Source organism: Pogoniulus pusillus, chromosome 14, assembly GCF_015220805.1.
Source record: "Pogoniulus pusillus isolate bPogPus1 chromosome 14, bPogPus1.pri, whole genome shotgun sequence".
In the NCBI taxonomy this organism is placed as follows: domain Eukaryota; kingdom Metazoa; phylum Chordata; class Aves; order Piciformes; family Lybiidae; genus Pogoniulus; species Pogoniulus pusillus.
The window spans coordinates 19,448,707-19,470,840 of record NC_087277.1 but is presented as its reverse complement, the minus strand read 5'-3'; the positions used below and the strand labels follow the sequence as shown (position 1 = coordinate 19,470,840).

The 22,134-nt window shown below is 46.4% G+C and overlaps 1 protein-coding gene across 10 annotated transcripts; it reads left to right on the top strand.

Annotated features, from left to right (window-relative positions):
- The first annotated feature begins 6,506 nt into the window (after positions 1-6,506).
- On the top strand, positions 6,507-21,014 carry LOC135181323 (ly6/PLAUR domain-containing protein 2-like). 10 transcript variants are annotated; one of them, XR_010304829.1, is made up of 7 exons: positions 6,519-6,560; positions 9,223-9,598; positions 13,403-13,468; positions 13,563-13,759; positions 13,986-14,063; positions 16,821-16,840; positions 17,103-17,224. XR_010304829.1 is itself a non-coding variant. In XM_064154414.1 (4 exons), the coding sequence occupies exons 2-4, from the start codon at positions 17,220-17,222 to the stop codon at positions 20,426-20,428; spliced, it is 390 nt and encodes a 129-aa protein (XP_064010484.1). In that variant the 5' UTR covers positions 6,507-6,560; positions 17,103-17,219; the 3' UTR covers positions 20,429-21,014. The 10 variants fall into 10 exon arrangements, 9 of the variants coding, with proteins under 9 accessions (XP_064010484.1, XP_064010489.1, XP_064010487.1 ...); XM_064154414.1 differs by lacking the exons at positions 9,223-9,598; positions 13,403-13,468; positions 13,563-13,759; positions 13,986-14,063; positions 16,821-16,840 and adding exons at positions 19,074-19,193; positions 20,211-21,014 and having other exon boundaries at positions 6,507-6,560; positions 17,103-17,271; XM_064154419.1 differs by lacking the exons at positions 9,223-9,598; positions 13,403-13,468; positions 13,563-13,759; positions 13,986-14,063; positions 16,821-16,840 and adding exons at positions 19,074-19,193; positions 20,211-21,014 and having other exon boundaries at positions 6,537-6,560; positions 17,106-17,271.
- The last annotated feature ends 1,120 nt before the right edge of the window (positions 21,015-22,134 follow it).

Below are 22,134 nucleotides of genomic sequence, written 5' to 3'. Positions count from 1 at the left end.
CTCTCCCCATTTCTGGTCTTACTATAAATGTTTCTTTTTACCCCCAGCACTAGAAATCATGTGTGAATCTCAGCTGCTGTAAAGCCCAGGAGTGAAAAGCCTGAGAATCTGCAGCTGTAGTAATGAAAACCATTAATAAGAAAAGACATAGCAAGAACCCAGCATTTATAGAGCAGTAAAACTGGTGGCAAGTGCTTTAAATGTGTTTGTTTGGACTACGGAATGGCAAAACTCAATCCTACATCTTTTCTGGCAAGGTGAGAGGTTACAAGGGGAGGCAGAGGCAGCTTTACTCAGTAAAAGAGAAAAAAATATCCCCAAATGGTTTGCACTGGGTAAAAAGTAAGAACTTTAGTTCAGTACTTGCCCATTTTGGAGCATGCTCATGTGCTTCCATCCTGGAAATGGCTGTACTTCAGTACTGCCATCTACCGTGACACCAATGAAACAAACCAAAACACCCTCCCCCCCCAAAACCAAACAAACCCAACACAAAAAAAACCCCAAACCAAACAAAAGTTCTGCCAGTTGTTTTTTTGAGAATTAGGAAAGCATTTTATTTGGAAAAGGCCCAAACCCTGATCTGACTTCATTCCACAAACAGCCAGAGCAAATGATTCCAGTTGCTTAATCATTACTGAGGGGATCTACGTTACTGCTCAGAGATTGTCCTTGCTCAGTGTTGATTTACTCAGTTCTGGTTTACAGGAAATCATTTGCCTTCCAGGAGCTCTGTTTACCCATCCCATGACCTTGGCCATGAAGGAGACTGTGGGGAGACTGGTGGCTCTCTGATGTGGGTGTTTGTTCCTCCAGGCTGGAATGATACATAGGTATCCATGCTCTCCTGTCTCTAGGAAAGGCAGATGTGGTACACATCTGGATACTTAGAGGTTTAAGGCCCTATCAGGAGCCCTTTGCTCCTGTGATCCCATATCTTTTGCACCCTGAAGCTGGGCTGTGCTTTCAGCGTCACCCTTAGTGATGAGGTGAGGTGGGTCTCAGCTGTTTGGGATGAAGGTGGTTCTGGATCTTTCCTGGAGGAGTTATTTTATCCCTGGAAAGCTGCTTTCTGAAGCAATGAAATTGAAATGGGGGTAGACACGCTCAGAACTGCATTTTGGGGAGTGCCTGTGGTGCACAGGGAAGCAAAGCCCTGGATCTGTCCTGCCATCTACTGGCTTTCGCCAGACTTGGTTGAGATGCTTTGAAGCTCGGAACTCCGTAGTCATGGAGGAACTGCTAAAATGTGGAATAGAGAGCAGGGAGTCAAGGCTGAGCTACCTTTAATTGCAGAGAATCAAACCATCAGAGAAAGATTGGATGTTTTCGTTTGCTCTGATAGTATAAATTGAGAAATCCGTGGCTTAGCAGGCTTCCTAGGGCCAACATTTTCCCAGGGAGCACTTTTTCCAGCCCAAATGATGCCAGTTCATCAAAATCAAAACCCACTTCATGAAAACAGAGTAAGCCAACAAAACGTTGCAGAAAATACTATTGGTACATTTTCTTTCAGCTGTGTTGGCTGGGATGGTTCCACCAAAAGGTTGATTTTGCTAATACCTAGGTGTGAGGTTTGTGACTGTGCATTGCCTTTGTTGTGACAGAATGAAGAAAGCTGGATTCCTTTAACTAGGTTAAGTGTAAGCTCGGTGTATGTTACTCATTGTTTCTTGGAGTCTAATAAATAAATACATGGAATTAAGAAAAAAAGGTTACACCTGGAAGAAAATCTTTGGATGGTGCTGCAGATATTCCAGACGTTGCCTCTTGCTTTGTGTGAGAAGAAAATGCTTGGGTTGGATTCAAAGCCCCTAGGGGTTGCAGGCTGGTCAAAAGGACAGAAGGCTGAGCTTATAGGCTATAGGGAGGGATAAATCCATACATGCCATCACAAGGCCACGGGAGTCTGCCCCTGATGATGGATGAAGAGGAGGGATTGTCTTTGCCTTCAATAGGCATGCTCATAAATATTGTTGACTTGCCCATGACCCTACTGGGAATGGAGATGAGGTTTGGCCTTTGAGCCTCTTCTCTTTCTTGTTGGAGAGAGTAGCTATTTTGGGCACATAATAGTCCTTGTGTGGGTGTCTGGGCAGCTGCTACTCCTCTTCCCAAGCTCCCAGGAGCCTCTCTGGTTCCTCTCCTGCCTGTGGATGGATGCACACATGGACAGACAGACTTGAAGCTTGTTGCTCTGGAGATGCCCCTCTGCTCTCCTAAACCAAGGAGCCTTCATTGTTCGTTGCAAAGATGTGTCATTCTAATTTTTGTGTCAGACTTTATTATTTTGGGGGAGCCCAGCTGGATCCCATGGGAGATGGAGATTATTGTTCCCTGGGGAATTTAAGACCAATGCAGAGTAACAGCAATGAGCTCTCAGAAGCTTCTTAGGAACAGCCACCAACTGTTGAAACAAAGACATGTCTTTTCTTTGGAGAACCCCAGCCTGGACTATCTTCTGCCTGGAAAAGTCTTCTCCACTGCTCTCCCTCCTTCTAATCCTTCTTTTGAAGACTTCTTTACAGATGGTTTTGGGAGTGGGAGGGCAGCAGTGGTGACATGGCTTATTTTGGAGACTGGAGGCCATTGCACAGTAGATGGTGACAAAAGAAAGCTGTCTCCAAGTGACTACAGCTCCCTGTGCCTGGTGTTCTCATCCTTTCTTGGAATCATAGAATTGTTTTGGTTGGAAGAGACCTTTAAGATCAACTCAACCAACCATTAACCCAGCACAGGGTTACCACTAAACCATGCCCCTCAGCATCACAGCTATATGATTTCTTCTTACATTGCCACCCATGTCCCTGCTCCTGCTGCTGTCTGGGGACCTGTCTGTCTCCAGACAGGCCCAGGATGAGCTCTCCCACATTCCAGGTGGTCAGAAAGGTCAGGGAAATGGTGCCATTTGTTCAAACCTAAGAGGGGACACCACGGATGCTTTGACTCAGGTGATAGAGCTGCTTTCTTCATCAAGGTCCATCTTTCCAGGTGAGCCTTGTTGAGAGATGTAGAAATACCACATGCCTGAAAGTACTTCTGGAAAGTAAACAAGGTGAGCTGTTGCCAGTGTTTCTGTTTCAGTTGGCTCTGCAGAAGTTTCTTGCTGGGATCCAAAGGTCATGCTGATTATCTCAGGGTATGAGACACCATGTGCTGTCAAATTCCTGCCTCTTCATCCCTGCCCTTTACTGCCCCAATGGACACTCCAGTCATGGCAAACACATGTTTTGGAGGAAGAAATAGCTCTGGAGCTGGAGGAGAGTCTCCAGAAAACAGGTTAATTTGCTAGTTTTGCTGTGGAGGAGTGAAGGAAAGTGCAGAGGTAGATGAGTTGCAAGTGAGAATTCTGGAGGAGGAAAAAAAAATAACTGAATCAAGAGCTGCACCTCCCTGCCAGTGATCACCATCTCCACTTTCCTCCTGGATCCCTTCCTCTCAGGTTCATGGGCACTGAGGTCCACAAGTGAAGCCAAGGGGAGCAAGGGGGAAGATGGCACCTCCAGGTTGCTGTAATAGTGACCTGAGGTGGGAGAAGGTTAAAAAGGTAGGTGGAGCTTTGTGTGTCTGTAAGAACATAGATTCATAAATTCATTGAATGCTTTGGATTGGAAGGGACCTTAATGATTGTCTCATCAAGCCCTACTTGTGGCCGTTTGAGCTGATCCTCTAGCTCAGACATAGGGGAGAGATGAACTAGCTAGAGGATCAGCTCAAACGGCCACACTACTGCAGTGAGCAGGACATCTCTCCACTAGCCCAGGTTGCTGCAGGCCTCATCCAGCCTGGCCTTGAACAGCTCCAGAGAGGGGGCAAGTTCCCATCTTCTTGCTTGTCATGCACCCAGGTCAAAGAGATTTCAAATGATGTATACCATGGGTTTGGTACTCTGTCCCTTCCTGGGACACTTGCCCACTAAAGCTGCCATTAAGGTAATAATTGTTGTCCTTCACGTGGAAGGGGTTAAGCTAGCATGTCTTAAATGTGCCACCATCAAACCCATGGAGGGAGAGGTGTGAGCAGCTGCCCCCATTTCCTTCTCCACACCAATTAGCACAAACAACAACTGGGTGTATTTTGTTTCACATGGATTCTTGTCATGCCAAGAGCAGTGTCACGTTGGTGCCCCCAAGCACCAGGTGCTCCTGGCTCTGATCCTGTCTTCTCATCACTACATTTGTGGAGGTGCAGTCACCTGTTCTCACCTGGGAGTCCTGGGTTTCGAGTTGGGATTTAGGACAAGAGGCAGTGAGCAAAACTAGTACAGGGGAACTTCCACCTAAACATAAAGATGTATCCTGAGCTGCATCAGAAGATGAGTGGCCAGCAGGTCAAGGCAGGTGATTCTGCTCCTCCACTCTGGTGAGACCCCACCTGCATCCAACTCTGGGGCCCCCAACACAAGAAGGATGTGGATCTGTTGGAGAGGGTTTGGAAGAGGGTCACAAAGATGATCAGAGGTCTAGAGCATGGCTTCTATGAGGATGGGCTGGAAGACTGGATTGTTCAGCCTGGAGAAAAGAAGGATCCAATGAGACCTAATAGCATCCTTCCAGTTCCTGAGGGGGACTACAAGAAAGCTGGAGAGGAATTTTTTTATCAGAGCTTGTTGTGATAGGATGAGGGGCAAGGGGACACAGTCTCAAGTTGTGCCAGGGTAGGTCTAGGCTGGATGTTAAGAGGAAGTTCTTGCCAGAGAGAGTGATTGGCATTGGAATGTGCTGCCCAGGGAGGTGGTGGAGGCACCGTCCCTGGAGGTGTTCAAGAAAAGACTGAATGAGGCACTTAGTGCCATGGTCTAGTTGACTGGATAGGGGTGGGTGATAGGTTGGACTGGATATCTTGGAGGTGTCTTCCAACCTGGTTGATTCTATGAATGGTTTTAAACTAGAGCAGAGTAGATTTAGAAGGTCTTTACTATAAGTGTGGTGAAACACTAGAACAGGTTGTCCAGAGAAGTTGTGGACACCTCATCCCTGGAAATCACAGAATTAGTCAGGTTGGAAAAGACCTTTGAGATCATCAAGTCCAACCTATTACCCAGCACCTTCTAATCAACTAAACCATGGCATCAAGCACCACATCCAGCCTCTTTTTAAACACTCTCAAGGATGGCAACTCCACCACCTCCCTGGGCAGCTGATTCCAATGCCAATCACTCTTTCTGTGAGGAAATTCTAACATCCAGCCTAAACCTGCCGTGGTGCAGCTTGAAGCTGTGTCCTCTTGTTCTGTCACTGGTTGCCTGGGAGAAGAGACCAACCCCCACATGTTTACAATCCCCTTTCAAGTAGTTGTAGAGAGCAATAAGGTCTTTGCACTGATTGGTAATACAAAGGCTTAGAATCACAGAATGTTAGAGGCCAGAAAGCTCCTCCAGAAATCATTGAGTCAAATCCCCCCAGCAAAAGCAGGATCACCCAGGGCAGTCTGCACAGCAACACATCCAGGTGGGTTCTAAAAGTCTCCAGAGGAGGCAACTCCAAACCTCTCTGGGCAAGCTACTTTACAGCTCCAGCACTCTCACTGTAAAGAAGCTTCTCTTCATGTTGCGATGAAACCTTCTGTGTTCAAGTTTGCATCCATTGATCCTTGTCTAATTACTGCACACCACTGAAAACAGATTGGCCCTTTCCATTGACATCCACCTTGACAGATTGCTTCTTAGCCTTCTGTTCTCCAGACTAAACAGCCCCAGGTCTCTCAGTCTCTCGTCATAGGATAGATGCTCAAGTCCCTTAACCATCCTTGTGGCTCTCCATTGGACTCTCTCCAGCAGGTCCCTATCTCAAACCAGGGAGCCCCACACGGGACAGAGTATTCCAGGTGTGCTCTCAGCAAGGCAGAGAAGAAGAACCTCCCTAAATCTGCTGGCTACACTTTTCTTGATGCACCCCAGGGTGCCACTGGTCCTCTTGGCCACAAGTGCACATTGCTGCCCCACGGCAAAGTTGCTGGAAGACCTCATGTTTTGTGTATATATTTATATTTTTTCTTTTTAATTTTTGTTTCTTATCTTTCCTCTATTTCCTCATTTTTCCCTATTAGACCGGTGTGACTTGCTCTTCTTCAGCCAACATAGTGAGCCAGTGAAGATGTCTAGTTACTACTCCAAGCAGAAATGACAAAGGGTTGGTCATGAAAAGGATGGCTTCAAGGCAAACACTGCAGTCCAGTTTCCTTCCTTCCTTTCTTACCTCCCTCCTTTCCTCTCCATCTCATGTTTCCCCCATCTTCCTTCTTTTCTTTCCATCTCCTTCCTTTCCATCATCCTCTTTCCCTCATCTTCCTCCTTTCATCCCTATCTCCTTCCTTCCCCAACCTTCCTCTTTTCCTCTCCATCTCCCTCCTTTACTTACCACCTCCCTTTTCCCACCCCGCACTGCACTTCCCCCTTTTATCCCCAAACCAGAGCACCTGGGTTCTGTGGAGTCTCCTCCCACCCCAGGTGTGACCACTTTGCCCTCCCTGCCCACTCCCCTTTATAAAGAGCCCCAGGGAAGGTAGAAGTTCCAAGTTTGCCCATTGTGGGCAGAAGGATCCTCCTTGGATCATCACTGGTGAGTGCTCTGTGGTGCATCACTGGGTGAATGGTGGAGGGGATTCAAAGGCCGGGGGGCCTGGTGGGCCCCCCGGTCAGGTAGGGTTAGGCTTCAGCTTCATGATCATTGTAACATGACCCACAGGTGCTGGCTGTGTCTCCTTTACCAAGGCTGAACTACTCTATGTGGTATTTTAGCTAGGTGAAAGTCTTGCCCTAGGCTCTGGGATGGGTGCAAAAACAGTGTTGGCAGAGCAGGAGCTGTTGAGGCAGGGTGAAGGTTGGTGGGGCATGGAGCAGGGGCTACTTTAGGAAGATGAATTCAGATCTTCAGTGTTTCCAGGGATGGGGCCTCCACCACATCCCTAGGGTACTTGTTTGTGAGGGATGGGGATTATATATGTGTGGCTCAACATTGTTGGGATAATTGCTTGGTATTAAGGAGTGTAGCACTTGGCCCCCTGGGGTCAAGTAGGAGGTTTTGAGCTTGGGAGACCCTCTGGTGGGACTTAGGACCCTGGGGACCCCTGACTTCTCTTTCCAAACATTAATTACTGTCCTTGCAGCTGTGGACTATATGCACTGAATGTACTCCACCAGCTATTCCAGTTGTATTTGGGGGTTTTGTCTGAGTTATGTGGCAGGAATTTAGCAACCAAAACGATTTAACCCTTCAAATTCTGGTGCTTTCCAGACTGCCATCAAAACCAATGATTGTGTGGGATGCATATGCTGCAGCTTGTAGTCCTCAAAGGTTTAACCCAATTGGCTCTTAAGGAACTCTGACAGACTTTCACATAAATCCCTCCAAGATCAAAGACTACTTCTGTGCCATAACTGCCTATTGCATCAGCTTTACTACCAAGCATGGGCACTAAGGGCTTGGTCCTGCTGCTAGACACATGGCTAAGGACTGCCTTCCCTTGAACAAAACAACCCTACTGCTTTGCATCCAGGTGCACACAGAAAGTAACTTCAAAGGATACAACGTGGTTCATAAGCACACAGCAAGGAACTCTGCTATCCCCTCGTGTCATGTTCCAAATACCATTCCTCAGACAACTCCTGTATCCACAGAAGGCACTTCCCCTCTGAGTTACTGCCTCAGACACTTGAACCTGATCCTTCCCCTCTACTCCAAGCCCCAAAGCTTCTATGCAGAGTTCTTGAAGTTATCACTGCTTGGGTTGGAGCCTTGTGATGGTTTGAAAGCTGTGTTGGAAATAGTGTGCTATGATAACCACAGGGAATATTGTGAAGCACAGACAGCTGGGAGGGGGAAATGAGGGGAAACATCTTCTGAGGCTATGCAGATATTGGATGTTTAGTTGGAAAGAACACACAGATCAGAATGAGACTTACAGAATCATGGAGGTCTCTTCTGACTTGACTGATTCTAAGATCGTCCAGTCCAACCTATCACTCAGCACTTCTGTAGCGTCTCACTTACAAATTAATCACTGGTTCACAGTGGCCAGCAAATTTAAGCTTTTAAATACATCTCAAAGCCCCCAGACCTTCATTTTAAAAGGGCTTGAAAACAGCTAATGGAATAAACCTTCCCGAAGTTTGAGCTTGTTCCCAACTGTGAGATCTCTTCCACAGTAATGACAGCACAGCCATGAGTAGGCAAGCATCAGACTTCCCATATCTTATAATACTTTGCACTATCTGGGGAAGGGAAAGCATTCTGGTGAACATCAGCCATGGCTTCTCAAAGCATGAAAGACAAACAGTCCCACAGGAACTGGGAGTATACACAACCTCCCACATCTCAGTCATGCCGACATCAGCTCAGGGAGGAAATATCCTCAGAAACAGCAAGTTCAGTGCTGTGCACCCTGAAAGCTGAGAAGATTTAGGAAAAAAGCTTAGTTTCCTCTCTGAGCCTGATGTCTTCAAGTATGGAGCCATGTGCACCTTTTTGTCTACTCATTCCTCACAGTGTAACCATGGCTGGCTCCAGCAGTGCTTAAGACCAGGCTGGATGGGGCTTTGAGTAACCTGGTCTGGTGGGAGGTGTCCCTATTCATGGCAGGGGGATTTGAACTGGGTCATCTTTAAGGTCCTTTCCAGCTCAATCCATTCTACAATTCCTTCATTGGAGGTGATCAAGCACTGGATCAAAGTGCTGAGAGGTTATGGGATCTCCTCGGGAGACACTCCAAAACCACTTTGACACTTTCCTGTGTAATCTGCTCTGGGCGACCCTGCTTTAGGAGAGGGTTTGGATTAGATGATCTCCAGAGGTCCCTCCCAGTTTATACCTGTTTGTGATTCTGTGACTCCTTCCAGAGAAAATACTCAACTGCTGTCAAAAAAACCCCAGAGCATGTCTCTAGTTTTGAAGCAGGGTTTGGTCTTGTGAGGTGGGGCATGTCTACAAGAAGACTGAAATTTTCCAGCCTGCAGATTTAAGGTCTGAGATCAGACCACTTAAACCTGCTGGTTCCAGAAACATTTAGTATTGTAGTCCTTACTGTTAAAGATGACAAAATCCGAGCACAAGCACTCAATGGGTGTTGGATGGTCACACTTTGGCTGTGAAGGCTTTGCAGTGCTCAGGTTGTTTCTAAGGGCATGATTTATCTCTACTCATGTTGAAATTCAACTCATTATCTGTTCAAGATGATTTAGGTAGACTAAATTTTTCTCCCTTTTTCATTTTCACGTGGAGGTAGCTCATCCTAAAGCTGGATGGAACCAAATGATTATGAAACCTACGTTTTGGAAACACTGGAATGAAAAACCTATCAAAGTGATCCTAAAAATTCCTCCCTCCCTTCCTTGGGAAAAGCTAGGACCAGGTATTTGCATTTCCTTCTCCCGTCAGAAGGTGGCAGTGGCGAGTCCCAGATCTCCCAGTGCAGCCTCAGTAGGCTGTCTTGGTGGTGTTGTGTTGATGTATCAGGACCACAAACTCCTTCTATAGAGGAACCTCATGGAGAAAGATCTTCATCCGAAGCGTGGAGATGAGGAAGAACTGTGACAATGCAGCATGGTCTTCGCTACATCCCAAGCATGAGACACCAGAACCTTCCTGGTCTCCTGTTCCAGGTTTGAACACATCAAAGAGGAGACCAGCTCTGCCTTCTCTTGGCACCATTTCTATGTCAGATGCTGTTAGAGCCCCTGCAAACACTCTTCTCAGCCTGTTTTCCAGGACCATCAAACTCAGACCTCATCATTCTTCCAAGTCCCTGGCCAAACTCTATGAAATCTTGACATTACAAAGGTGTAGTGGAGATAATCATCATGGACTGCTACTGTGGTGAGGTACAAGGTGTTTGAGAAGGGCAGCCCAGGTAGGTGAGTTGCTTTTTATGTGAGACAGCAGCTGAAATCCATGGAGTTCTGCCTAGGGATGAGTGAGGAGTCAGCTGAGAGGTGATGGGTCAGGATGACCAGGCAGACTAGGATAAGTGATCTTGCAGTGGGTCTTCTGATACAGGACACCTGTCTTTAGACAACTGGAATAAGCCACCCATTTGAAAACCCTCATGGTGAGCTTTCATCTGCTGGGGGAGTAATATAGTATGGCAGTAGCAACTCACAAGGTTTCTGGAGTGCAAGGGTGACCTTGAATATTGTGTTCAGTTCTGGGCCCCTCACTACAAGAAGGACCTTGAGTTGATGTAGCATGTCCAGAGAAAGGCAACAAGCTTGTGAAGGGCCTGGAGCAGGGGCTATGAGGAGTGTCTGAGGGAGCTGAGGTTGTTCAGCCTGGAGAATAGAAGGCTGAGGAGAGACCTCATTGCTCTCTACAACTACATGAAGGAATGTTGGAGCGAGGAGGGGGAAGCCTCTTCTCCTTGGTGTCAAGTGACACAACTAGAGGAAATGGTTTCAAGTTGTACCAGGAGAGGTTCAGGCTGGATATTCCTTCACTGAGAAAGTTCTCAAACATTGGAATGGTCTGCCCAGGGCAGCAGTGGAGTCGCCATCCCTGGAGGTGTTCAAGCAGGCTGTGGACCTGGTGCTTAGAGACATGGTTTAGTGCTGACCCTTCAGTGCTGGGTTGAAGGTTGGGCTGGATGATCTTTGAAGTCTCTTCCAAATAGATGTTTTCTGTGATTCTGTGTCATGGAGTCTCCATCTTTAATGATGCTCAAATAGACACATCCCTGTTGCCCCTGCTGTCGTGACTCTACTTCGGTCAGAGGGGTTGGACTAGAATGTCTCCAGAGGTCCCAAGCTCAGTCACTTCAAGGTTTGTGTGAGTTCTGCTGGTAGTACAGCTAAGGGGGATGTGTGCCCTTCTGCTTTGTGACAAGTGCCTGTGAATTAATCTTGTCTCCCAGGACATTGTTTAATGGCCATGGTGATGTTAAGCTGATGGTTGGACTTGATGATCTCAGAGGCCTTTCCAAACCAAAACAGTCCTATGACTATCAGACAGGCTGAGCTGCTCACCTGGCTGGGAAACATCACCACAGGGCTGCTTCACTCACCTCAGTGCTTTATGAGCCAAAAACTTCTTGGGCAAAAGCATCTTCTTGAAATCTTCAACCCTTTGGAGGCCAAACCTGGGGTATCCCTTGCAGCAGATGTGAGACACTGCTTACTGCCACCTGTGTAATGGAGATACCTTCAAGGCACTTAGGTTTTCTGCTGGTTTGGGCAGGCTGAACCTGAGACCATGCTCCTACCAGTCCTCAGCCAAAGCCATGTGCATCTTGGCAGCTTCAATGCTAAGCACTGCAGCGTTAGAGGGAGATGAAAGGGGCCTGGAGGCAAAGCTCCTTCCTTTCGGTCAGGTCGTTTACTGTTTTACATGTGTTGTCCTTGTTCTTCCCTTGTGGGTCAATGAAAAGTGACTCGGGTAGGAAAGTATCTCTTGTTCATTGGATTAAGACTAGAAGGGATGCAGGGGATAATTAAAGCAGGTGACAGCTGAAGCTGAGCAAGTGATTTACGTTCCTGCATCATTAACAATGCCCTGGAAAGCTGGATGGAGGAAAATAATCTTGAAACGAGTCATTACTGCCTCAGACAGTCAGGCCTGATGGGAAGGGGAAAGATTCTGCCTTGAAAGCAAGAAGAAAAGAAAAATAATAAAGGGAAACTAGAAAAAGATTTGATAAGGAAGGAAGACAAATTCCCAGTGGTTATAAATATATGATCAAGCCTTTCTATGCACATCATGAACAGAAGAGAACACACTTCAGTATTCATTAACTCCAGTAAGATTCCCCCATAGGACCATGGCAGCTAGTGAGACACAGAGAGGAAACAGCCTGAAATTGTGCCAGGGGAGGTTTAGGTTGGATATTAGGAAAAATGTTTTTCCTGAAAGACTTCAGGCATTGGGACAGGCTGCCCAGAAAGGTGGTGGAGTCACCAGTCCTGGAAATGTTCAAGAAATGTGGGGACGTGGCACATGGTTTAATGGTCTTAGGTTACATTGGACTCTGTGATCTTAGAGGTCTTTCCCAGCTTTAATCATCTTGTGAGTCTGTCACTTCTGTAATCACAGAATTGTTTCACTTGGGGGAAAAAAACATGTAAGCTCACTGAGTCCAACCATCAACCTAAGAACACCGTGGCCATTAAATCCTGTCCCAAAGTGCCATGTCCACACATTTCTTGAGCACCTCCAGAGATGGTGACTCCTCCACCTCCCTGGGCAGTCTGTTCCAATGCCTAACCACTCTTTCAAGGAAGAATTTTTTCCTAACAGCCAATCTAAACCTCCCCTGGCACAATTTCATGCCATTTATTCTCATTCTCTCACCTGATACTCGTGAGAAGAGCCCAGACCCCCACTTCACTACAAACTTTCATGGAGTTGTAGAGATCTAGAAAGTCTCTCCTCAACCTCCTCTTCTCCTGACTAAACAACTCCAGTTCTCTCAGCTGCTCCTCATGAGAGCTGCTCTCCAGACCCTTCACCAGCTTATTTGGCCACTGGCTAGGGAAGTGATAAATATGAAGGTTCCACCCAAAAGGAGTTAAGCACCAGAGGTTAATCCAAATAATAATCTGGAGGTAAGAGGGACCTGCAGGCAATTTAAAGGGGAAAAAGAAAACAGATTGGAAAAATAAGGCAGGTGAATTATTACACAGAGCAGAGAACTTGTACAAATAAATCATCTTGTTCCTGACCTTGCTGTCCTGGTGAGTGTACAAACCATCACTAATTCTCAGGCAGAGCACACAACACATGCATGAGGAAGGAGGAATAGCTACAGTGAGGTCTGGTGGGAATGTGGGAAGAGTAGAAAAGTTAAGGAAACCCTTTGTAGCTGCAATCAGGTCTGATCTGTCTTGCTCCAGGACCTGCACTAAACCCAGAAACCCTTATCCTGGTCCAGTACCAAGGTGGAAAACAGTACGAAAAGAGGTGGCAAGCTCCCTGTAGCTCCAGTTTATAGCAGACTAACCTGCTACCAGCTGTGAAAGCCACCACTCTCTGCTCAGCAGGATGCTTTGAAGGAACACATTGCCTTTCTCCAAGAGCACCTTCCAACAACTCCATTCCAGGAATCGTTCAACCTTTTGAGGTTCGATAGGCTTGAGAGAGGCTGAAGTGTTTTGCAAAGCTGTGCCAATGTAATGATTTAAAGCCAGGCAGAGACATGTTGGATCTTGGCCATACATTGTAGGGAACTGTAGTAAAATCAATTAGTAGGAATAAGGCTGCTGTGACTAATGAACTAATGAGTGATGCCTGAGTGAAAACAACTCTAAGAGAGCTGCAGGCTTGGATTCCTGGTGCATTATTCATGGGGATAGGCCAGATTCAGGCTTGGCTTTGTTTTTTTCCCTTTGCTTTTCCAGGTTTCCCCCTAATTTTTAAGGATGCTCCTTATTGGTGAAGGAAAGAAAGGTAACAATGTGTGTTTAATTCCTCTCTTTTAGGTGCAAAGCAGCTCTGCAGAGCTGTTGTTTCTGTCACAGATAGACAGGGGACATGATGCATCAGAGGTGAAGTTCCTGGCAATTTAATCCCTTGGCACTGTGCACCCCAGCAGACTTGCTGATTAGACTCACCCATACACTTACCTGTGTATATACATAGCTCATAGTCCATGAGGCTCTGCACTGGACATGTCTTAGGACTTCCCAGCTGGACCTCCTAAGCCTGGTACTCGGTTTGAACCCATTCGTTGGGAGGAGATGGGATTTGGAGATTATTTCCAGCCCAGATGCAACTATTGCAGGACTGCTCACATCAGATGAAGATGCCTCCACCCAGAGACTGTCTCAGCTGGACAGGTAGGGCTGGAAAGGTGTTTGGGACAGGTTTCTGAAGCTGAAAGTAAACATCTGACTCTGAACATTTAGTTACAATAACAAACTCCTCTGAAATACAGAGAGTTCTTGTACTGGTTTGCCTTTGAACACCTCCAGTAGAAATTGATGTTTTTCCTTTCTTGATCAATCCTGGAGGACCTTCAGGGCAGATTCATAGAGCTTGTGTCATCTTCTTTTTCCTCTGTAGTTAGTGGAAACTTCCCAATGCAAGAGGATGGGATTGTCCACAAAAGAATAAAAAGACTTTGGCAAAGCACCAGGACAGGTGAGAGGTTGGCCTGCTGCAAAGCAGCTTTATGGAGGAGGACCTGGCAGTGCTGGTGGACAAGTTCACCATGAGCCAGAAATGTACCCTCAAGACCAAAAAGGCCAATGGTTTACTGGGGTGCATAAAGAGTGTGGCCGGTGGGTCAAGGGAGGCTCTCCCCTGCCTCTACTCTGCCCTAGTGAGGCCACAGCTGGAGTCCTGGGTTCTGCTCTGGGCTCCTCAGTTCAAGAGAGGCAGGGAACTATTGGAGAGAGTCCAGTGGAAGCTCCAAAGCTGCTGAGGGGCCTGAAGCATCTCTGCTGGGAGGAAAGGCTGAAAGCCCTGGGGCTGTCGAGCCCCTCTCAGGCTGCTCTTCTCTGGGAACTGCTCAATGCTCAGCAAGAGCTGAGGAATGGGGGGCAAGAGGAAGAGGAAGGCTCTTTTCACTGGTGCCCAGAGATAAGACAGGGGCTAATGGACACAAATTAGAGCCCAGGAGGTTCCACCAAAAATATAAAGAGAAAAAAAATTAACTATGAGTGTGCTGGCTCCCTGGAGCAGGCTTCCTGGAGAAATTACTGTCTCTTTCCCTGAAGATATTCCAAACCTGCCCGGATATGATCCTGGATAGTCTGCTGTGGGTGACCCTGCTTTAGCAGGGACATTCGATTAGATGATCTCCAGGGGCCCCTTCCAAACCTCACCATGCAGGGATTTTGTGAAAACACTCTTTGGATATTCCTACTGGTTCTTGTTATCTTTGGTGACCTGCCAACAGCACAAGGCAGTTGCACAGGGTGTGAATAAAGAGGAAACATTTCAGGCCTTGCTTAAAGACTCAGATAAGATCAACTGAAACCATAAACAGGTGAGGTATGTTGTCACCCCCCAAGAAATCAACCTTCCATACTAGAAGGAGGCTACAGATTTAAGCAGGGTGTTGACATCTACTCTTCCATCCTGAGTCTCTAGTGTAAAAGATCACATTTCAGATGTGCATCTGAAACCAGTCATCGAGGCCACGTAGTTGGAGGCCACTTGATACCAGAAACCAGAAGCCACACCTCTTTCTGCCTTAAGTTTGTTGTTTTGCTTTTTCCTTCCTAAGAACAAAGCAAACATTGATCAGCACAATCTTAATGGGCTTATAAAATCCTCCGCTGAACACGAGGAATGCCAAATCAGGACTACAACAAAATGCCTTTCCCTAGATAATTTTGGACTGGAAAAACTGTTGAACTTTCATAGTCAGCACAGTGACTGTATTCTGCAGTCATAGAATCACAGAAGTCTGTCTTATGGAGTTGACCATGGAAACAATGCTTTTCAGTTCACAGAATTAATCAGGTTGGAAAAGATCTTCAAGATAGACTCCAACCTAACACCTTCTAATTAACTAAACCATGGCAATAAGTGCCTCATCCAGCCTCTTTTTAAACACCTCCAGGCATGGTGTCTCCTCCATCTCCCTGGGCAGCCCATTCCAGTGGCCAATCCTGAGGGTTCCTGAAGGTATAGATCTCCAGAGCTCCCATCCAAGCCCTAACATCTTGTGATCACCCTGAAGTGGTGTTTGTAAAGGAAGCAGAACTTGTTAAAATGATGAGACCCTCACTGGACCTTTATGTTTGGAGAGATGGGGGTTGGCTTGCTTATTTAGGAATAGCAAAAGACCTTTTAACACTAACCTTGAACAAATTTCCTTTGATGATAGCAAAGGTGGTGGAAGTATCTCTAAGAACATCTCTGTTTCAGCTTCCCTTTCCTTGGTTTCCTTACTAAAAGTGAGGATTGGGTGGGCAGCTGGCATAACCACTGAGAGAATCTTCTTCACAAGGTTTTGGAATTCCATTATCAAACTTTCTCATCACACCTTGTAGGAGGATTTTACTAACAGGGAGTTGGCCTAAGGCACAGGCAAAGCAAGCAAATGCCTGTGGCAGCACAGTTTGGGAGTGGGAAAGCCAAGGTGTTTGGCAAACAAAGAAGACATGGGCTTGCCACCAGGCTTGGACACGGTTGGCTCAGAGCAGAAGGACTTCTCTGTGCACTGTCCTCATTGAACAACTTGGCACAGTGGCCTTGAGAGATTATTTTGGCCCTATTATCTTACCAGTGCTCCAAACAACTTAGTCTGTGGAGGGCAGGAAGAGGACATGGAGACAGCCTACTCCCACCCACGGTCCCCTCCTACCCTGCCCATAGCATGGGGAGAGATACTACAGTACCCAAACCCCAACCGTGCTGTTTCCAGTGAGTAAGGGATTGCAAGTCAGCTTTCCTCTTCTCCTCATGGTGCTAGGGGTGTGATTTAGTGGTGATCTGGCAGTGCTGGTTTAATGGTTGGACTTAATAATCTTAAAGATCTCTTCCAACCAAAATGATACTGTGATTCTATAAACTATGGCCCCTGCTGAAGGTAAAAACCCAGAGAGCCTATTGTGATAGGACAAGGAGTAATGTGTGGAAAGTAAAAGAGGGGAGACTAGTACTGGATAGAAGGAAGATATTATTTACAATAAGGGTGGTGAAACACTGGCCCAGGATGCCCAGAGAAGTAGTAGAACCTCCATTCCTGGAAACATTCAGGGTCAGACTGTTTGGGGCTCTGAGCAATCTGCTCTAGTCAAAGATGTTCCTACTTACCACAGGTGGGTTGGACTAGATGACCTTCAAAAGTGGTTTCCAACCCAACCCAGTGTCTGATTCTCTCAAAGCACAAGAGCTTCAAAGCTTTCCTGTTCACAGCTACAGGTGCTTGCTTTTTTTTTTCAGGATCTGCTGAAACCACCCAGGTCTCTCTAACCACTACAAAGAGGAAACAACATTACCAAGCTGTCAGGTCAAACGTAGACACTGGGGTTATTTAATACCCCTGGGTTTACACATCATGCCCAGACACAAAGCACCCACCTTAAGTAATCCCTATTGTCCACCATGCAAGCCTTCATTTTCTTCTCCAAGGAACATGAAAAGAGATGACGATAGGGTGGGAGGTGGGGCCTGCTGTATAACTCATTCAATTCATTTATATCTCATCCCAACTCGTTTTTCTAGTAGAATTAGATCTGAGCTCAGAATTGGTACAGGGAAAGCAACCAGGAGGTGTACCACTAAAGCCAGAGGTGAAGAGCAGTGGGAGCTCAGTGACCAAGCAACGAGGGTCTGTGCAAGATGAAGGTGTTTCTATCTCTTCTGTTGGTTGCCATCACTTGTGTGGAGTTTGGTAAGTTCCTACTCTGATTTATCCAAACCTCTGCAGGAGATTCTGAGATGCAGCATGGTGGGATAGGGGTGCATCCCATTCTCTCTGAACTCCATGCCTTCCACTTTGAGCAGTTTTCTGCTATACACCATTAGTTATGGAATGTTTCCATCCTGTGAGGTGTGAGTGCCATCATGGTCTCATTGAGGTTGTTAGTTCAGGCTCTTTATGAAGTGTCACAAGGCAAGGTGCCATTATATGGTGTCACTTCTTTAATGCAAACTCCAGCAATCACTTTTTACATGTTCTTGCTCTATCTCACTCCATTTTATTTATGTATTTCACTTTATATTCTTCTTTTAATGCTTAACCCTGAAGAAATCTAGGCAGGTTAATGCAGCGTGGGAGGTGATTTTCTCTAGTTGTGTCTTATTAGAAACTATCAGAAGTGGGAAAGTTGGGCTGGGACACAAAGGTGGTGGCCCAGATACTGCAAGGCTGATTTTTCCCAGATCTATTTTGTTGTGTTTTGGGTGAAGTCAAAGACTATTTTTGTCAACTACCTTGGAAAACAAACAAGAATGAGGTGTTTGAGGGTTTTTCCTCCTTTTCAGGAGTATCTGAGTTTGTCACATCAAATGGAGTGGGATTCACCACCCCACAATACTTCTTTCTGTCCCAATTAGACTATCTGTCACCTTGCTGGAGGGGGTAGGCTTGAAGAACTTAAAGTGAGCAGCCTGATATTGGGGGTGACCCAGTTGGGATGTGGAGATAGAGAAGAAGCTCCACGAATCCAGGCTGTAGAGGGATGCCATGCAAACTTTACCCTTCTATTTCCATCAGTTGCTTCTCCTCCATCACCCACTCCACGAAGCCAAACACGAAGGTGTGTTTGGGATTTAAGTGTTTTCATTCCCTAGGAAATAAAGAATCTCCTCTTTGCAGGCTGTCTTCCATGAGTGGTGATGTCACAACCCCTAATGGTGGAAGGTGACTACATAGTGGAAAGGACACCTTAAGCAAACAGCCTCAAGCTGCACCAGGAGAGGTTTAAGTCAGACATTAGGAAAAACTTCTGTACTGAAAGACCAGAACAAGCTGCTGAAGGAAGTGGTTGAATTGCCATCCCTGGATGAATTTAAAAGCCATCTAGATGTAGTGCAGTAGTGGCCCTGGTAGAGTTAGGTAATGGTTGGACTTGATCTTGATAGGAAATGCCAACTCTATCTTGTCCTGGCTTATACCAGATATAGTGTGGCCAGTAGGACTAGGGAAGGGATTGTCCTGTGCCGGGCACTGGTGAGGCCACACCTTGAATAATGGGCTCAATTTTGAGCCACTCACTCAAAGAAGGACATTGAAGTGATGGTGAAGGGTCTGTAACAGGTCATGTGAAGAGCAGCTGAGGGAACTGGGATTGTTCATTCTGCAGAAGAGTAGGCTGAAGGGAGACCTTCTTAGTCCTTACAGCTCCCTCAAAGGAGGCTGGAGCTAAGTGGATGTCATTCTGTCAGAAAAGCAGATGCAAAGTAAGAAAAGAGTTGAGGTAAACGAACTACAAGGTCATTCCTCTGTCAGGTGATCCTTTGTGTGCCTGACTGTCTCAACTGGCTTGCTACAAGTGGTCTAAACCCAGCTCTGCTTTGACCGCCAAACTGCTGTATTTCTCACCCCCATTGGTACAAATATCTTTTCCTATCCCTTTCCTGTTCTCAGCATGAGTATTTTGGAAAGATCCTCTCCCCAAATAGACCTAGAGGGACACAGACAAAATCCTATGGTCTACACAAAGGCCAACCTTATTCTCTTCCTCCTTGCAGTACACTCCTTGAAATGCTACAGCTGCCATGAACCCACCGCTAGTGATAAGTGCATGACGATTCAGTTCTGCAAGAAGAATGAAACCATTTGCAAGACTACCATGTATTCCTTGGAGGATGGTGAGGACAATTACTTCTTTAACCAGACTTTTTGACATACATCAGTGTTTCTACAGTTAGGACATCTGCTGTGGGAAGCTCAAGTGCTGACTTGAGCTGGAGACATGGGGCTAATGACTTCTGCCTCTCCAGGAAATCTGCATGGCTTGACCAATGGGCGTAGTTCAAACAGTGCTCTTTTGACTGAAGAAGTGGTTAGGAAAGTTGGTTGGAATGGGGAGGCCTGTAGAGTCATAAAAACAGAATTATTTTGGTTGGAAGAAATCTTTAAGATCATCAAATCCAACCATTGTAACCCAGCACTTTCAGGTTGCCAATAAACCAAGTCCTTCAGCACCATATCTACATGGTTTTGAAAGCCTTGCAGGAAAGGAAACTTCACCACTGCCCTGAGCAGCCTGTTCCTGGGTTTGACAATCCTTTTGGTGAAGAAATTTTTCCTAATGTCTAACCTAAACCACACCTGATGGAGCTTGAGGTTGCTTCCTCTTTCCTTTCGCTTGTTCCTTGGAAGTAGAGATTAACCCCTACCTGGATCCAACCTCCTTTTGAGAGGTTGTAGAGGGCCAGAAGGTCTCATCTCAGTCTCCTTTTGTCCAGACTAAACAACCCCAGTAGCCTTAGGTGCTCCTCACAGAGCACTAGGCTTGGTCTCCAGACCTTTCCCAGCAATGTTGCCCTTTTCTAAACCTCAATGTCCTTCTTGGAATGAGGGGCCCAAAATTGAATGCAGGATTTGAGGTGTGGCCTCAGCAGTGCTCATTACAGGGGAACAATCACCCTCTAGCATAGAAGAGCCAAAGTCAAGTTTCTGGTCATCTGGGGGCAAACCAGAAATGCCCTTGTGTTTTCTGGAGCTCTCAGGATTCAAACCTCAGTCTAACTGGGGACCCTACAGGTACATTTGAACTGAAGCTAAGACTTCAGTGATGAAGGCAGATCATATTTCCCTAGGGATGAGGAAAGTCCTCCATTCCTCCCATTCCTAATTGTTTCCTCTTTCTTTCTTTGCTGTAGTTTATCCCTTTGTGGGAGTCTCAACAGTCACTAAGATGTGCTCCTCTGTCTGCCTCCCATCCGACGTGGACGGGATTGGCATGACGCGCCCTGTCTCCTGCTGTTACTCTGACCTCTGTAACGTTGACAGTGATGGTGCAGCCAGTCTGAGGAGCAGCTTTGTGCCAGCTGGGCTGCTACTAAGCTCCATTTGTGCCTTCTTCTGGACAAGACTCTGAGGAGCTGGTGGAGGAGATCTTTCACGCTGAAGAACCCAAAGAGGAAGAGAATAATCCTCTACCGGTCCAATTTTATGTCTGGATGCCTCATGGAAAACCTTCAACAGCTCCTGGAAATTGTGTTTTTAGTTGCTGTCTTATTTCCATGACCAAGAGAGAAGCAAAACTCAAGAAGTCCTAACATGAATTTTAGAATTAACTTTACTATAGAGTTTCTTTATTGTGCTGGTCTGGTTGGTTTGAATTCAAAGATCTGCTCTATGAAGTGTATTTTAAGAAGAGGAACCAGTATTAAGTGTCTTCCATACTCAGAGTATTTTCTTCCCAGGTGTTACCCAGCAGAATAGCTGGATGGGTTGGTGTTCTGTTACGTGGCAGGTCATCTCTACCCTGTATTTTTGTGCTGGTTCTTTGTTCTGTTTGGATATCCTATTCATCACCAAGAAATTAAGGACACACACATGTGTCCAAAATATGAGGCAGGAGATTCAACATCTCATGCCAGAGGTCTGATCCAAGAAGGTGGAAAATCTGTTTCCTGTACTTTTTTTGAGCAGAATAAAAAGAATATTGTGTTTAAAAAAAACTCTGTAGTGGTCGCTGAAATCCTTTATAGTGCACCTGGTTGCTGAAGAGTTGCTTTATTTTCTTACTAGCTTTATCTTAGTATTGTAGCTCAGCATCACAGAAAGCACTGGGTTAGAAGGGACCTCTGGAGGTCATCTACCCCTCCCCCCCTTACAGTAAGCAGGGACATCTTTAACAAGATCAGGTTGCTGAAGGCCCCATCAGGATTCTGTGATTCTACTCTGTTGGAATTCACTGAAATAACTTTCCCCCTTTCTTCAGTCCTGTAGGGAAGAAATTTTTCCCCATCTCCACCCTAAACCTCCTTTAGTGCAATTTCAGGCCATTTCCTGTGGTTCTATCACCTGATTATAGGGAGAAGATAACAAATCCTATCTCATTCCAACTTCCTTTCAGGGAGTTGTAGAGAGCAATGAGATCTCTCCTCAGCCCCCTCTTCTCTAGATTAAACAATCCCAGTTCCCTCAGGTGAAAGACTTGGAACACAACCCCTATGAGGAGAGGCTGAGGGACCTGGGGGTGTGCAGCCTGCAGAAGAGGAGGCTCAGGGGTGACCTCATTGCTGTCTACAACTACCTGAAGGGAGGCTGTAGCCAGGTGGGGTTGGTCTCTTCTCCCAGGCAAGCAGAAACAGAACAAGGGGACACAGTCTCAAGTTGTGCTGGGAGAGGTCTAGGCTGGATGTTAGGAGGAAGTTTTTGCCAGAGAGAGTGATTGGCATTGGAATGGGCTGCCCAGGGAGGTGGTGGAGTTGCTGTCCTCGGAGGTGTTGAAGCAAAGCCTGGATGGGGCATTTAGTGCCATGCTCTGGTTGACTGGATAGGGCTGGGTGCTAGGTTGGGCTGGATGATCTTGTAGGTGTCTTCCAACCTGGTAGATTCTATGAGAGGGAACTTTTAAGGTCAACTAGCCCAACTCCCTGCAGTCAGCAGGGACATTTTTAACTAGAAGTGGTTGCTCAGGGTCCCAAACAACCTCACCCAGAATGTTTCTGTGGTTGGAGCTTCTACTGCCAGTCCAACCAACGTGTGCCAGTGTTTTGCCACCCTCACCATGACAGCTGTGACAGGACAAGGGCTGATGATTTGACACTAAAAGAGGTAGATTCAGATTAGACC

Bases quoted from the DNA above. Each gene is read 5' to 3' on its own strand.
- LOC135181323 (XM_064154414.1), top strand. From the start codon at position 17,220: ATGAAGGTGTTTCTATCTCTTCTGTTGGTTGCCATCACTTGTGTGGAG. The intron at 17,272-19,073 runs GTAAGTTCCTAC...TCCTCCTTGCAG, and splicing joins CATCACTTGTGTGGAGTTTG to TACACTCCTTGAAATGCTAC. The intron at 19,194-20,210 runs GTGAGGACAATT...TCTTTGCTGTAG, and splicing joins CATGTATTCCTTGGAGGATG to TTTATCCCTTTGTGGGAGTC.